The sequence below is a fragment of the Perca fluviatilis genome, chromosome 22, assembly GCF_010015445.1.
Source record: "Perca fluviatilis chromosome 22, GENO_Pfluv_1.0, whole genome shotgun sequence".
Classification (NCBI taxonomy): domain Eukaryota; kingdom Metazoa; phylum Chordata; class Actinopteri; order Perciformes; family Percidae; genus Perca; species Perca fluviatilis.
The window spans coordinates 25,724,468-25,742,411 of NC_053133.1; the positions used below are offsets into that span (position 1 = coordinate 25,724,468).

The 17,944-nt window shown below is 39.6% G+C and overlaps 1 protein-coding gene across 1 annotated transcript; it reads right to left on the bottom strand.

Moving 5' to 3' along the window:
- Window positions 1-232: 232 nt before the first annotated feature.
- On the bottom strand, window positions 233-14,473 carry LOC120552722 (MICOS complex subunit MIC26-like). The gene is made up of 10 exons (XM_039790946.1): window positions 14,365-14,473; window positions 13,855-13,965; window positions 12,837-12,959; window positions 11,175-11,207; window positions 10,548-10,602; window positions 7,252-7,347; window positions 6,280-6,333; window positions 2,759-2,793; window positions 1,299-1,511; window positions 233-922 (listed from the first exon to the last, which is right to left on the bottom strand). Exons 1-10 carry the CDS (start codon window positions 14,380-14,382, stop codon window positions 887-889), a joined length of 774 nt encoding a protein of 257 aa, XP_039646880.1. The 5' UTR covers window positions 14,383-14,473; the 3' UTR covers window positions 233-886.
- Between the last annotated feature and the right edge of the window lie 3,471 nt (window positions 14,474-17,944).

Consider the following 17,944-nt stretch of genomic DNA (forward strand, 5'->3'; position numbering starts at 1 on the left):
AGAAGAAGAAGAAGAAGACTCCTGTTCCTGAAATTTGGATTTTGAATACATGTGGTCCTCCATGTTTTCCTTCTTCAAACTTGCCGGGACCAGGAAGCTACGATACCGTTAGCAGCATTAGCAGCACCTGGGAGTTTATCATGTGACAGAGAAAACGTGAAAGGTGGAGCAGTACGTCCTGTATGTCCCTCACCGGCTAACGTAGTTCAAGATGGAGCATGAATATGGAGCGTCTACCCCAGTTAATGCAAATGCAAATGTAAAATTTCAAGCCAAAAGGAATACTTGGAATTGATGGTGGAGGTAAATATTCATGAAAAAGGAGAAGTTGGTGAACGGGCAACACCGATTTTGATAACGAACAACTAAAAGTGTTACACACTGGACCTTTAAAGTGCTACATAATGAAATAACACTGAGTTTTAACAGTGTCACACCTCTCTGTAACAGTCTGTGAAACTGTGTCGTGCAGCTTGAACAAATAAAAGAATAAGGAAGGATCGGTGGCAGACATCCTTAATGTTAGAGAGCAAACACTGCAGAAACTCGACTCTGTGACCTGCTTCGCGGAACAGAACAGAAACTGGAAGAGCTGACGTCGTGAGAAATGATTAGAGAGGACGAAGGGGAGGAGGACTGCATTTATCTCAATAACGGGATGTGAAAAGACTCCGCTTCTTGGAAGAGGTCGCGGTGTTCAGGAATGAGTCAAGAGGAGGCAGGAGGCGTTTCAGAAACACACTTACACCACCAAGTTTCTGAGATATACAACTTAAATGAATTATTATTATTAAGTGAATACTAATCAGAGTCGTACAGGTGTGAGTGTGTGTTACTGGAAGGTGAAAGTCTCTCAGGATGGACAGGTGTGTGTCTTCTTGCCGTCTCAGCTGGTCTTGTCGTTGCTCTCTGTTTGCTCTTTCTTCTCCAAAAAAATACAAAAAGTCATAATACCGATTACAATAAACCTTTTAACATCGATATACATCAGTCAATATACACGATAATTAGGGCTGCCCCTCTATTGTTAGTCGACTAAGATTTCTTTAGTCGATAAGTAATTTTTTTATGCTTTGTTATGCTTAATGACTTAATTCCAAGAAACTTATGAGCACATTTCTGGTAAACACAAGATTTAAAGTGGTGCTTTTTGCCTGATTCTTTCTTTACAGATCTGTAGATTAAATCAACTAACTGATAAGTCGAGAAAATCATATCACAGAGCGTTAGTCGACTGAGAATTTCTTTACTCGAGGACAGCCCTAATGAGAATATTTGGAGATAATACTGAGACTCACCTTCTTTTTGCCAAACGGAGGCTCTTTCCAGAGAGTCTCCACGGTGACGCGGCCCCGCTGAGCCAAGGTGTACGACGAGTCCCGACTCGCCTGGTGAGAAGCACGAGGAACAGCATTAGCAAAGCGCCCAATCAGAGAGAGGGCTGAGATACTGTAACTAATAATCTGATCATGGTTTGGTGTCTGGCACCATTCAAAGCAGAGCAAACACAGCTACAACTTCATATTTGGGCAGAGAACAAGGCAACATACATATTTTGGATTTGGGTATTATAAATTTGTGCGTCTGAGAATTTTTTGTATGAGTTGTGTGTTTGTGGCTATTGTGATTTCCGTTTTGATGCATTCAAAATAATTCCTTTAATCCATGACAATAAAAGAAATCTTGAAAAAAAAAGATCCTCAGATGGAATTGGACCATTAAAAGTTTTTGTCGGTTCATCTGTCCAGGTTATCTTAACTGTAGTCTCGCATTGTCAGACCTTCCTCCACAGCGCTGCGGAGGAGGGTCTGGCTAGTCCACACAGCATTCAGGGATGGGAGAAAAACGTGCTCTGGTTTATTTGGCGTTTCTTTAAACCAATCGCAATCGTCGTGGGCGGGGCTAAACGCCAGACGGAGCCACGGTGCCTCGGCTAAATAGCCTCTGGAAGGAACTTGTTTTGGTGGAACGTGTGTACGTTCAAAAGTTGTTTTAGTCGTGCAACAGAAAACTCAGATTGGACAGATAGTCTAGCTAGCTGTTTAGAACGCCAACATGAAGAAAGAGGAAGGGGACGGACATCCGGCCAAAATGAGGGACATCTGGCAGAACCGCAGCAATCCCAGTGGGATTGTGGAACGTCGTGGCTCTGAACTATGATATACGGATGAATTATAAACATAGCTTCTTTAAAACCACCAGGGGTGTAGCACAAAATTATGGGCCCTGTAGAAAGGCATTTTCTATGGGCCCCTCCCTGCATCCACAGCTATTCATTCTAGCATCTTTATATATAAGTAAGTTATTTTGAAATGAAGAACTGAGAGGAACTACCAACTATATAGGCTTTGGCTCATCACTGATGTCATCTTTTAAATTTAAAATCTACAGGTCAAAACATTTTGCCAGATCTACATTTTGGCACACGATACAACAATTTTAAATAAAAATACTACATGAGTTTGCAGCTTTCCAGTTTATTTCTTAGATATTTTAGACCCACAAATTGGTTTTTTTACACGTCCCTAAAACAAAAAGTCTTTTGACATGCAAACAAACGGCTCTTTTTTTTTTTTATCTTGTCAGCGCAAGTGTTTTCATATCTGCACTCTGCCCTGCTCATCCGTCTCATTGCTGCATGTGTGCTGAGCTGAAGTGTGATTGCGTTAGGGCGTGTCTCTCTATGCATTTGTGTGTTCCTGTCTGCCGGCTCTCTGGGTGGAAATACAGTAAATAAAATGGCCCAGACACAATTCACAGCCAGAACTTCCTGCAGGAAAGCACAACCCTTTCCTAGCAGGAAACGAGGCACAGATCAAAAGCACACAAACGCTGATACAGCACAGAGACCTGCCTGGAAAGTTTGCATCTACGTGATGTCCGTCTGAGCTGATAAGCTACAGTTAGTTCATGGGGCGAGGGTGTGAATTTCCTCTGTGGTTTTCAGTTAAAATAGCTTCTTTTTTTTGGCTCACTGGTGCCCAACAAATACCTACCAACAGGGAATAATTTTTACCTTAAAAGAAAATAAAGTAGATGTAGGTCACTGTTCCTGCTTTCACAGCTGTTTCCTGAGTTTATTTCAGTGCTGGGAGAAAGATTAAATAAAGATGTGAAAACAGATTTAGAGGGGTCATCTTTTTGTTTCTATCATGTGGAAGTTTTTTGCTGACTTGTTAGGAAAATCCAGTTTATATGTCGGAGCAGAGTGGAGTTTAGTGTCCTGGGGTGTAAATACTGTCTAACGTGGACAAATATAGCAAAGTCTTATGGACAAACAGTTGTACAAAATATCATGTAAAGGCCTCAAAAACTTGTATTATAAATATTACACAATGAAACTTTACAATCAATCTAGTTGCATTGGTCATGTGCAAGTTGCAGGAAGTCTATGCAACTTTACTGTTACACAAAACATCTGAAACGATAAAAAAAAAAAAAGATTCCTTTGCCCAACAGGATGGGTGCTGGAACAAAGAAATAACATTGAAACAAATAGATCTGCACACCAAGTTGTTCCCGTAAGAAGGATTTTAACGCTGTGTAACATTTCTAGCACAAGGCTCTTTCTCGACTTCTGATAAATACAGAAGATTGTCTGGATTTGTTTCAACACAAACCATCTGAAACATCATTTAAACTTCAAGCAACATTTGTTACTTAAGACATCAGCTGACTGTAGTGGTGTACAACTGAGAGTCAGTCAAAACGCTTTTAACTCGTCTCACCTGAGTTACCAATCCACTTCTTTTAGTTATTCTCCATTGATACTATATATATATATATATATGTGTGTGTGTGTATATGTGTGTGTGTATATATGTGTGTAAGTATACAATATATATATATATATAAATACAAATATACATACATACATACATACATAACATATACATATACATACATACACATACCATATACATACACATACACATACACATACACACACACACACACATACACACACACACAGACAGAGCACACAACACACACATGACACACACACACACAGACAGACACACACACAGGCAGACAGACACACACAGCAGCACAGAGAGACAGACAGAGAGACACACAGACAGAGAGAGAGACAGACACACAGAGACAGCACAGGCACAGACAAAAAAAAAAAAAAAAAAAAAATATATATAAGCAGGCAGAGAGACACACAGAGACGGGAGTGTTGAGAAAAAAAAAAGAAAGAAAAAAAAAAAAAAAAAAAAAAAAAAAAAAAAAAAAAAAAAAAAAAAGAGAAAAAGAGAGAAAAAAATATATGTTTTTGAGAAGAGAACGAGTGAGAATCACACACATTAGGAATCCGACACAATGGAAGGGGGGGGGGAATGAATGGACGGAAGGACGAATGGATAAAGGGGACCAGCCAGAGAAGGGACAAAGGAGGACGGGAGGGAAGGAGAATATGGAACACACACAGGAAAGGATGGATACAGAACATCTTGTAAAAAGGAGGCATAAGATGGAAAGAGACAGACCATGGAGGAGACCACAGCCCTATCGTATAATGAGACTGAGGAGCGCAGAGGCCCGATGGATCAATGGATGAACGGAGACAGAAGGGATACACAATGTCAGGATACAGTATAACGGAAAAGAGTGGTGAAGAAAGGGAGATGGAAGGAGGAAGGAAAGAACTGGAGACACAATAGAAGAGGAGGATGGAAACCGAAAATAACAAGAAAGAAAAAATACAGTGACATGGAACACACCACCACTCAACATTTGTTTTTGACATGCATTAATAAGACAGAGACAGGAAAGAAAAGGGGAAGGAGGAAAGAAGGAGGATGGAGTGAATATAGGGAAGAAATTGGGATGGAGATTGGATGGAGAGCCTAACAAGACAATGATCCAAAACAAAAAAGTATGAATGGAACATAAATAAAATATGCCAGATGGTGGAAGAAGAATGGAATGAAACGAATGAACAAGGAGCCCTGTGATTGAGAGAAAATGGTGGGGAAACTGAGAGACACAGTGGAAGGAATAGTGAGGTGGAGAAGGAAGAAAGTGGAGGAAAGGAAGGCGCGGAGAGAGAGAGAGGAGATATAAAAAAGGTTACAAAAAATTCCTACCAGATTGTGCCAATTTGTTGTATTTTCAAAAAAAAAAAATTAATTTTATTAGGAAGGAGGGAAAGAGAGAAAGGGGAGTGGAAGAGAGGGGGGAAGGGGGGGGGGGAAAGGGGGGGGGGGGGGGGAGAAGGGAAAAAAAAAAAAAAAAAGGGAAGGATATAGGATAAAAAAAAAAAAAAAAAAAAAAAAAAAAAAAAAAAATAGAGGGAGAGAGCAGATAGCAAAGAAAAAAAAAATAGATATATATAATATATATAAATATCACATAAAAATACATACAAATATATATATATATATATACACACACACATATACATAACACATATATAATAACATAAATATATATACACACACATATATATATATACACAAAAAAACACATATATATATATACACACACATATATATACAAAAAAAAAAAAAAACACACATAGTATATATACACAACATACAGAGAGAGAGAGAGAGTGTGTGTGAAAAATGTGTATATATATATATATATATATATATAAAGAGACATAAAGTGTGTGTGTGAAAAATGTGAAAAAAATATATATATATATATATCTCAGACAGATTGAGAAACACGCGTACAAAAACACACACACACACACATATACATATAATATATATATATATATATATATATTTTTTTTTTTTTAAAAATTTTTTTAAAATATATATATATATATATATATATATATCTCAGACAGCTACTATGCAACCAGAACTTAGAAGGGATGGAACTTGAGGATGGAGAGGGAAAAAAAAAAAAAAAACACTAGAAAAAACAAAAAAGAAAGGAGTGGCAAAGGAACAAAGGCGCCGCACGCACAACTAAGGGGCGTTAGAGGCCGGGAACAACTGCAGACGAACGACCGCGGCAGGAATAGTTGGACGACAGAATAGGCAAAAAATAGGCAGGTGGCAGCGACACCCAGGAAAGCGCAGTGAGGAGGAGAGAATTTTTTTTTTTTGTTTTTGTTTGTGGGAAAAATAAAGGAGGTTGTTTGGGTGTTTGATGGAGGCGGCGCCTTTGTGGTTTTTTTTTTTTTTCGTTTTTTGTCTTGTGAAGGCCTTGTCTTAAAATAAATAATAAAATAACAGGGAGGTTGTAACCATTTTGAAGTGGTTGTTGAGAGATGTAGAGGTTTTTAGTGTTTGATTATTTGTGTTTTTGTTAAACGTGACAGAGGAGCCATGAGTCCAACAGGAAACACCAGCTGCTTCACCCTGGAGCCTGGAAGAGGAAGAGGAGAGGTTTTAAACCAGGCATCAGAGTGAAAGCGCTGCTATATGAACTGTTATGACCCTTGCCTCGTTATCTTGACTTGACCCACATTTTACTGATTTAAGACAGACAACAGCTCCTTGGGCTGTGTGACGCCCTGTGTGTTCTGCACTCTTTTACTTGAATTTTAAATGAAAAAGTCAACCAAATGCAAACAAACTGTTATCAGAGAAGGGCTTTAAGGTTGTTACTTTAAAGCAGCGGTTTTACAACGTCTGACACTGTGACAAAACTGAGACAACAACAGGATGACTCTCAGGCAAGTTCTGGAAAGCGTCTTTTATTTGTGATTTATGGACGTTTATTCTCCATGGACATCGAAAATAATAACTCCTCGAGAAGTGTTGAGTCACACTGAATGATATCAATATGTTTCACGTCTGCGTGTTAAGATTTGACCGAGTCATGACTCTGAGGAGTGCAAATTACGATGCAAATTGCTGCAATTAGGTTTGAAAAGTACCTTCATCATCTCCATGATAGTGCTGCACGATATATGGTTTTATTATTGTCATTGCAATGTCAACCTGCACGATAAAACACGCCACGAAGTACAGAAAGATATTGCACTTGGAATATAGTAACAACCTGTTTAATTACATTCTGTGTAGCTCGCCCTCAGAGAGGCTTTTTAATAACGTCACGTTTGAAACCGAGCATTGTTGACATGCTGGTTTTAGCATCAGTAGTGTAAATAGCGAAGAGTGAATTGTCTGGAATTAAAAGAAACTTCTCGTAGAAAACAGTCGTGTCACATCAAGGTTTTTCCACCGTATCGCCTCCCGCTCACTCGTTATCAGCCCGTCTGACCCCATTCGTCTCCGAGAGGTAATGCAGGTCAGTGTGTTTGTGTGCGGTTACCTTTACCTTTGGCCAAATAAAGTCCCAGGAAGCCAGAGAAGCCCACCGCCGCAACACTGGGGTAGAGGTCGGGAGGGGGGTCACTGAGGAACTGGTACACATCTGAAAAATAAAATAAGGGTTGAAGACACTGAGAGAAGATGGCTGATGGGCGGTGAAATATCTGAAAACAGAAGTGGAGTCACCCGTCGTTGACCAGGTCCAGCACAATGTCACACATCACTACTGTTTTATCCCTGTTACATTGGCTTCTGATCAAGTTCAGGATCCAATTTAAAGTTATTGTTCCTAGATATAAAGCATTGCATCTAGCATTGCATGGTCAGGCACGCCGATATATATATATATATATATATATATATATATATATATATATATATATATATATATATATATATATATATATATATATTATATATATATATATATATACACATACATACATATACATATATATATATATATTATATATATATATATATATACATACATACATATACATACACACACACACGTACAGGCCAAAAGTTTGGACACACCTTCTCATTCAATGTGTTTCTTTATTTTCATGACTATTTACATTGTAGATTCTCACTGAAGGCATCAAAACTATGAATGAACACATATGGAATTATGTACTTAACAAAAAGTGTGAAATAACTGAAAAACATGTCTTATATTTTAGATTCTTCAAAGTAGCCACCCTTTGATTTTTTTGATAACTCTGCAAACCCTTGGTGTTCTCTCAATGAGCTTCATGAGGTAGTCACCTGAAATGGTTTTACCTTCACAGGTGTGCTTTGTCAGGGTTAATTAGTGGCATTTTTTCCCTTATTAATAAAAATATATCTTTTTGTTAAGTACATAATTCTACATGTGTTCATTCATAGTTTTGATGCCTTCAGTGAGAATCTACAATGGAAATAGTCATGAAAATAAAAAGGAAACGCACTGAATGAGAAGGTGTGTCCAAACTTTTGGCCTGTACTGTGTGTGTGTGTGTGTGTGTGTGTGTGTGTGTGTGTGTGTGTGTGTGTGTGTGTGTGTGTGTGTGTGTGTATGTATATGTATAGTGTATATATATATATATATATATATATCTCTGATCTGCTCCATCTGTACACTACTAACAGGTCCCTCGGGTCTTCTAACCAGAGACTACTGGTGGTCCCACACGCTCGTTTGAAAACTAAAAGGTGACCGGTCCTGTGAAGTGTAGCTCTGACTCTGTGGAACGCCCTTCCTTTTACCTTACGTTCTGCAGTCTCGGTTGACACTTTTAGAAAGCAGCTGAAGACACGCTCGTTTCAACTCGCTTTTGTCTCATGTTTGTAATTTTGGGTTTTTAGTCTTCTAATCTTCATTGGTATTGTATTAGTTTTTGCTTGTTTATTTTCTGTTTTGGATCCTACTGTATTTTATCAAATGTCTTTTGTGTGAAGCACTTTGTGACTCGTCTGTAAAAAGGGTGCTATATCAAATAAATTATTATTATTATTATTAAAGTTATTTAGGCCACCACTTCAAAGGGGAATTCCACAGATTGTTTACAGGTCTAGCATATTTGTTTTTGTTCTTTATGTCCTGTCCAGTCGGTCAACCAACTATTCAAACTAATTGATTTATGCTCCCGGCACATATTTCGTTGACTACACTGACCTAGAGTGACTGTTGATGGGTTGTGAAATATCTGAAAATAGCAGTGGAGTTACCCGTCGAGGTCTGTTTTTTTTTTTTCACTGAGAGGAAGCCTCTCTTTCGCAGGAACACCCTGATCACATTCACACTCTTTTCTCTGTACATGCTGCCCTTGGGGTCCATTTAAAAAAAAAAAACATAACATTTTGTTCCATTGTTTTGCAGACGATGTACAAATCTATTTGCCTGTAAATGAACAACGATAAGGACACTATCCAGCCTTTGCTTAACTGCCTGAGGGATCTCAAAATATGGTTGGATCAGAATTTCCTCTGTCTCAGTGACAATAAGACTGAAATTGTTGCGTTTGGTCGTGCTGAACATTTCAGCGCCTGTGTTGATGCTCTAGGTCACATGTGTCAAACTCAAGGCCCGCGGGCCGAACCCGGCCACTTGACAGGTTTTGATCCGGCTTGGCCCGCCCAGTTGTGCACCAAAACAAAAAGACAGGAAACTGTTTTTCAAATGGCAACTACACCACACCTAGAGCAGAATTTGGTAGGTTTGCCGACTTTAAGACTCCCAGAAATCCCCACAGAAGCAGAGAGCTTTTGAAATGAAAACAGGTTGCTCGACTTTTAAAATGTAATCTTTGTTTTGCTTGATTTGCTAAATTCTAAGATTTCTAAGGAACTATTTGCTGCCATGTTTATGGCTTTATGTGGACCAAACTGTAAGTGAGAAGACTATATAATGAGACATGGAACAATACAGTCAAAGATATTTGAGTTTTTCGAAATAAAAGCATGAAAATAAACTCTGGCTCTTGATGCGATTCTCCTTTCCCAGTGTGGCCTTTAGTGAAGTTGAGTTTGACACCCCTGCTCTAGGTACTTTAGGTACACCTGTCAAAGCACAGAGGTCTTCCAATCAGATGCTCCTCGATGTGCCCATCTCCAGGTTAAAAAACAAAGGTGACCGAGCCTTTGCGGTGGCTGCTCCAAACCTGTGGAATAGTTTACCTATTCATATAAGAACATCTCGGACTGTTCAAGCATTCAAGTCCTTGCTTAAGACCCATTACTATGCATTGGCTTTCAATTCAAGTTGAGCTTTGACACCTTGACCCTTTTCAACTGTTGATTATTTTGTATTGTGTATTGTTTGTGTATACTATCTATCTTGGGGTTGGTTTTTTAAGCACTTTGGTCAACTATGGTTGTTTTTAAATGTGCTAAATAAATAAAACTGAACTGAACTCAGGTCCACATCCATACCTGGAAGCTGCCCAGTACAACCACAGTCTGATCTGCTGGCCACTGAGCAGCTCCACTGGAGCGGTTGGGGTTCAACAGGGCACCTCAGTGGTGGTAATGAGGGAGGGACAAGTGCTGCTCTTTCACTTTCCCCACCCAGATTTTTTTTAGCCTGTCGGTCTGGGGATTGAACCGACGACATCCCGGTCACAAGCTCGCTTCTCTAACCTTTAGGCCAACCACTTTTATTGTTTTAAAAGGATTGTTTACAGGTCTAGCATATTTGCTTTTGTTCTTTATGTCCTGTCCAGTCAGTCAACCAACCAACTATTCAAACTAATTGATTTATGCTCACGGCACACATTTCGTTGACTACACTGACCTAGAAAAAAATGTTTTTTTCCTCACCTGTGACTGTTGTTACGGAGGTGTTGAGTGTGGGCTCCACAGTCTGGTATAATTGCTGGAGTCCAAAGATTAACAGCAGACACAGGGGGGATGGGGGGGAGAGAGAGAGAGAGAGAGAGAGAGAGAGAGAGAGAGAGAGAGAGAGAGAGAGAGAGAGAGAGAGAGAGAGAGGAGCAGGTTACTTTCATCTGATAACAGCCTTTATGTGCTCAATAAATGCACAATAAAACAACTTTTTTTTCTGTCTTTATGTAACACTTTTATATCATAAAGTTAGCTGTGATAGCAGCAGGGTTGTAACAGTTGGACTGAAAAGTCAAACTAAGAGTGTGCAAAGGTGACTGAACAATACTCAATCTCAACTATTTTATGCACTTGAGAGATCAGCTGCGGAGCAGGGGAATAAAAGAGAAATCAAAGACACAATCAGTAACCTAAATGTAAGCAAAAGACAGCTTTGTCACAGACGTTTTTGTTGCGACGGTCAAAGTGAGGTCAGTTGTAGTGATTAAAAAACCCGACATGTCACTCAAAAAGGTTGTTGGAAAAGTGTTAAGCAAACAGCAACCACAGCTTGTCATAAAAGAAAAGTAAAAATAATGAATTGTATTTTTACACGTCACTCACCTCTACTTTCTCCATTACAGCTTGGCCCGTTTGCTGAGAAAAAGTTAAAAGTTAAAGTTAATTTTCCCCATTTGTTTATCATCACATGACTGAAAAAAATGAAAATGTATTTCTTATTAAAAGAAGTAAATCTTCAATTCTTTTTATTTTGATGATGCTGTGTTAACCCTTGTGTTGTACTTCCATGTCAAAATGAAGGAATGACAATTAAAACCTTTTTTTTGTTGTCTCTTTTCGCCATTTTTTCCCCCAACGGTTTTGTAGCATTTTTGTGATGTTTTCGGCACTTTTTTCCACTACCACCAGTATACACTAACACCAACTTATTAACACTATTTTTACACAGAGTTTTGAAATGTATAGCCAATAAACCTGATGTAGCCTATAAGAAATTATATCTAGTTTTTGAGTTAAAAAAAAAAAAGGCAGAAATTATAAATTATTTGGACTAATAGTTAAGATCAGAGGATGTTTATGGATAATCACAGACAAACACATACAAGTCAATGATAGTAGTCAACTGATCTTTAATTTGACTTGTGAAGAGTCTTTGGATGGAACCATCTGTGTTACTTTTTGGGTGGGGGGTTAGTGCACATGCACATGAAGGGGGCTGTGGGGAGTGGAGGAGAGAGAAGCGTGAAGAGGGAAGTTAGGCAGAGGAGAGCTGTCCTGGACCACGACAACGAGCTAGCCTCCGTTTTGTTTGACAATACTTCGAACGTCGACAAGAAGTGACGTCACCCAACATCGCTTAGAGCACCTTTAAATACAATTTACAATTTAATTATTCACTTTCCAATTCTAAATTTGACTCCTTCGTAATGTTTGTCTTTCTCTTTGGTTTGAGCAACTCACGACTTATATAACTGGTTAATGGTTTGGTTACACTTGGGAATTGTTGTGTTTACGTGTGGCTGAAGTTACGGTAAGTAGAGAGATTTTGGTTGGTGGAGTTTTGCAGTGATACACAGACAGAAACGGAGCATCTCCACCCTTTACTCCAACATGCAGGTAGTAGCAATTCTGGAAAACATGTTCCAACAGAGCACAAACCCAACTGTTATGATTGTATTAAGTGTTATTAAAGGTCCCATGACATGGTGCTCTTTGGATGCTTTTATATAGACCTTAGTGGTCCCCTAATACTGTATCTGAAGTCTCTTTTATATAGACCTTAGTGGTCCCCTAATACTGTATCTGAAGTCTTGGTGCAGAATTACAGCCACTAGAGCCAGTCCCACAATGAGCTTTCCTTAGGATGTGCCATTTCTGTGTCTGTAGCTACTGAGGAGGAGAGAGAGGGGGCAAGGTGGAGGGTGGGGGTGTGGCCTTGACCAACTGCCACTTTGCTCATTTGAAAGCCATGATGTTTCTATCTCATGGGGGGCCAAATTCTCTGGGCGGGAAAAGCAGAGAAAGGGGAGGTAACCTTGCTCCTTATGACCTCATAAGGAGAAGATTCCTGATCGGCCCATCTGAGCTTTCATTTTCTCAAAGGCAGAGCAGGATACCCAGGGCTCGGTTTACACCTATCACCATTTCTAGCCACTGGGGGACCATAGGCAGGCTGGGGAACTCATATTAATGTTAAAAAACCTAAAAGTATATGCCATGGGACCTTTCAGTTATTGTGCCAGGGAGCGTGTGATATGAACAAACCTGGCACTGGTTTGTGTACGGTTCTGCCATTTTTCTGAGCGATGCCACGCTCTCCTCCAGCGGCCCGGCCTCTGGCTCCACACACCGAGGCTCCACTTCAGGCCTGGTGTATAACGACGGCAGCTGAAACAGACAACAGCAAGGTGAAAATCAGTGTTAAGGTAGAATCAAAAGGTGCCAATAATCAGCTGAAACTGAACCCACAGTCAAGAGTCAAAGCTGAAAAGGGAACACATCCTTATCCAATCACAGGTCTGGCTAAGCAGGTATTCATTGACAGATCACAGACTAAACATTTTGTAGTCTGGTATTGATTTAAGATTTTACAAAACCAGGGCTGCATCTCATAACCCTTACATTGCATCTCGGACTCCTCCACTTGCCTCCTTTCCTCGCGTCTTAGTCCCTCCCACCTAGGAGGCCCGGGAGAGGGTTATGAGACGCAGCCCAGGTGATGACACCCTGCTGGAATAATGACCTCTCCATTTTGGATCACAAGATGCATCAACAAAACTGCTTCTGACCAGTTGGTCAGTTAGTACAGAAGAACAAACAACTTCATATTGTCCAAATTTAATGCCGGGCTCTAGACTTTATCCTTGCACTATTGGACTTATATGCACTACCACCATGATGACACCCCCTCTCACAGAGCACCTTCCCATGCAGACTGAATCACAGGGTCAGTCCCTGCCCTGTCACTGCAAGCCTCTCATGCTTATACATCCCTTATAGTACATTCATGTGGATTTTTTATTTAGTATCTTTTCTTTTATTGTCCATATTATTCATGTAGATTTGTTATGTTATCATCCTGTTTATGATGTAGGTGTATGATGTCTTTAAACTACTGGGACCTTGGGGATCAATAAAGTATCTATCTATCTATCTATCTATCTATCTATCTATCTATCTATCTGCAGTAAAGCATCTGAATACTTCTTGCACCACTGCTGATGACAAGGTTTGACCTGACCGTATCGCATCTCCCCCGTGTGTCAGTTACTGACTAACCCACCTCATCGATGCTCAGAGCAGGCTGTGAGCTCTTCTTCTTCCCCTCAGTGGCAGCCAGCACCGCGCCGCTCAGCAGGCCCGTCAGACCCGGAGCTGCGACACACAGCGACACCTGGCGGCACACCGGCAGAGCACACACAATGGTAGCGACGATTAAAATGAACTAATAAAGCGCTAAGCGACGCTGCTCTCAGTTAAAACAATTTACATAACAATTCAGTCACTATTGGGACATATAAGAGTGAAATAACACGTATTTTAACACGGACGCTTGATTAAAAGGAGACAAGGAGCATTCGTGCATGTTGCTAACTGACCCGTTAGCAACAGTAGCTAGCTAACATTCTAACATTGGCAGTTGACTGATTTTAGCAACGTTTTGACTACATTTTTGTTGTATAATTTCAGCGTGTAACATTAAAAACATACGCTCCACTACATGACAGCCGCCACTTAATATATACACGATGTTTAAGGTGATAAAAATGTGACAATCGTTATAATTAGTTACCAGTTTCACATATGACATTCTCTTTCCAGGAGACTTTCGCTTTTCTACGGCAAGCCAAGAGAGCCATACCTAAGGGCGCATGCGCATTTTACTTGAGTTGTCAGTCAAAACAAAGATCGTCTCTGAAGAAGTCCAAACGCGCTCTCTCTCTCTCTCTCTCTCTCTCTCTCTCTCTCTCTCTCTCTCTCTCTCTCTCTCTCTCTCTCTCTCTCTCTCTCTCTCTCTCTCTCTCTCTCTCTCTCTCTCTCTCTCTCTCTCTCTCTCTCTCTCTCTCTCTCTCTCTCTCTCTCTCTCTCTCTCTCTCTCTCTCTCTCTCTCTCTCTCTCTCTCTCTCTCTCTCTCTCTCTCTCTCTCTCTCTCTCTCTCTCTCTCTCTCTCTCTCTCTCTCTCTCTCTCTCTCTCTCTCTCTCTCTCTCTAAATTAATCTTATAAGTTGAATAAATACTCAAATATATATTTCGGACACTTAATAGTCTAATAAAAATTGAAATATTTGACAAATCAACATCATTAGATGGATTTTTTACTTGAATACACACAAGTTCCTTCATTTATTTTATCTGTGCAGAGACAATAATACAAAAAAGTCCTGTTACTAACAGTAGACATAGAATTGAGTCACAAAGAAGAGTCAGAAACAAACACAGATCTAAAATCACTCAGGTAGCCGGCTGAAAGTTGACCAATATGAACATTTATTTCTGGAAAGAAGTTACAAATCGTTTCCAAAGAGTTTCTACTCAGATTATAAGATATATTAATCTGATTTTACTTTCTTTTTCGAGTACAGTCGTTGCAGCAAGGTGTGTTTTTTTTTTTAATCCGCTATTCTGTTTTCCTACTGGCAGACTGAAGACTGGTGGACTAAAGGATGCTGCGCTATGACTGGATGTGCCATAAATCCGGACAGTAGTACTTTAACGGTTACACGTTTCTTCTTTTAAACAGCAACATGAGAGGAGGAGGAGGAGGAGGAGGATGAGCAGCGAGAGGACTGCAGAGTGGCAGATGTGATGTTCAGGATATCGGCTGCAGAGTACAGCGACACAGAAGAGACGTAAAGGGACTTAAGGAAGTTAAAGAGGCCGGTTTACCAACCAGACCGGCCTTTGACACTGTGATCACGCTTTTCCAAGGACGTAACTTTGGGTTCAACCAGGGCCGGCCCTAGGCTTTTTGGGGGCCCTAAGCAGGATATGGTTTGGGGACTCTCCAAATTGTAACATATTGGCACTAAACCAACTTGTGTATTGTAAATATTAGTTTAAGCACTCATAATGTACAAATACGCATTTAAAGACTAATGTGAGACCTATTAGCAGCAACGCTATCTTTAAATAGACCGGCTGAGTTATGAGCTCTATTGTGGGACATTTCAAGCACTCTTGGGGGCCCCCCCATCTGGTAACCACGGGGCCCTAAACAGCCGCTTATAGTTCGCTTATGGGTCGGGCCGGCTCTGGGTTCATTAGTGAGGTTATTTGTTTTAACATTTGGGGAAGGGAATTTTTTCTGCAACAATTTGTGCCTTTTCTGCATCAAGTTATGGTGCAAATGTCTTAAATTATGTAAAAGGGAAATTTTATTCTCCTGTGTTGTTCAAAACATCACAGGTGTTTCGGGATGTTTTTTTAAACCGTTAATATTTCTCATTAATCATTATGAAAAGATATTTTTTTTGGGGGGGGGGTGTCCCCCCCACTGGCCAGTTTTTGAGGCCTATGCATTTTTCTGAAAGTCTTGGAGTTGAAAATTAGATTTGACTAGGAAAAGAAACATCTTGGAAAAAAACAAACAAAAAAAGGGTCTGAAATGTTTTGGACCTGAAAAATGGAGACTATGAGCAATGTTTATTTTCCCTTTTACTTGGTGGTCCTTATTTTAATATAGCTTCTGTATTCCAGGTTATGATTAGTTTAGGTTTGTAAAATGAAACGTAGCTACAGATGGCAGCATATTAGAGCTGCGACGATAAGCCGATTGAAAGCACGTGGAACTATTTTGATAATCAGACATTTTTTTCAAGCGGCAATAACCAAAACATTTTCTGGATTCCAGCTTCTCAAATCTGAGGATTTGCTGCTTTTCTTTGTCCGACAGGATAGTAAATAATAGATCTTGGAGTTTTCGACTGTTGGCCGAACAAAACGAGACATTTTAAGACGTCACTTTGGTCTCTGGGAAATCATTTTTTTTCAACAATTATTTGATATTTAATTGACTAAACAATACATTGATATAATGATCATTAGTCGCAGCCCTTCTGCATTTACTGTATCTTCTGAAAACATTTCCCCCCCCTTTGAAAACAAAGATGCATTATGAAGTCCACAGTTTAACACACAACTTCTCACTGCTGAGGAGGCGTTGAAGATGAATCCACCCCAAAAAAGGACAAACCGCAGTGGCATCACATGACCACTGTAACGCTGCGGCTCGGGACTCGAGAGGTTTGTGTGTGGACAGCAGGGACATCGTTGATACAAACAGACAACAGTGAATTTAAAAAGGGTGATACCGGAGTGTTTTCATGTCCGATCCCTCAAAATAAACATGCCACCTATACAAACAAATTTGTATTTGAAAAGAAATGATGAAAAACCTGTAAATTTAACATTTAGTGAATGAACATTTCGCAAAAGTTGGTGGAGACGGTAATAAACGCACCCAGGGTTCAACGCTAAGGTTTTTTTTTTTTTTCAAGAAATTCTTCTTGCCCAAAGTCAATTTTTACTGGACCCAATATAACAAAATTCTGAGGAAAAATGTCGAAAAAAGTTTGAAAATAAAACCTGTCCAAAAAAGCGGGGGGGGGTTAAAAGAACATACATATATATGTTCTTTTTATATATATATATATATATATATATATATATATATATATATATATATATATATATATATATATATATATATATAAAGCTTAATAAAAAAACCATAAAAAAAACATCAAAATGTAAACAAAAACATAAAAAATAAATAAATAGAGTTAAAAGATATTTAAAAAAAATATCAAAAGCATCAAGCGCCAACTCATTTCTTGATTGGCCGACGGCACATTTAAATCAAATGATTATGATATGATAATGCCCGAACTGGCGAGTAGGTTGTTCTGTTTACTTGCCCAAAGTAGCGTTTAACTTGCCCCGGGGCCATCGGGAAACCCTTATAGACCTTTTTCACGGCAGACATGTTGACATGTCATAGTAGGAAAAGCACAGGTGTGTTCAAAACCATTACTGATGGCTGCATTCCACTTAGGAGAGACCCTGGTATTAAACCATTACTGATGGCTGCAGTCCACTTAGGAGAGGCCCTGGTATTAAACCATTACTGATGGCTGCATTCCACTTAGGAGAGGCCCTGGTATTAAACCATTACTGATGGCTGCATTCCACTTAGGAGAGGCCCTGGTATTAAACCATTACTGATGGCTGCATTCCACTTAGGAGAGGTCCTGGTATTAAACCATTACTGATGGCTGCATTCCACTTAGGAGAGGCCCTGGTATTAAACCATTACTGATGGCTGCGTTCCACTTAGGAGAGACCCTGGTATTAAACCATTACTGATGGCTGCA

Excerpts from the sequence above, each read along its gene's own strand:
- LOC120552722 (XM_039790946.1), bottom strand. Across the intron at positions 12,960-13,854 it reads CTGCTCTGAGCATCGATGAG|CTGCCGTCGTTATACACCAG; the intron begins GTGGGTTAGTCA and ends TGTCTGTTTCAG. Across the intron at positions 1,512-2,758 it reads TCCTGCAGGAAGTTCTGGCT|CTGTGTTTGCTCTGCTTTGA; the intron begins GTGAATTGTGTC and ends ATGAAGTTGTAG.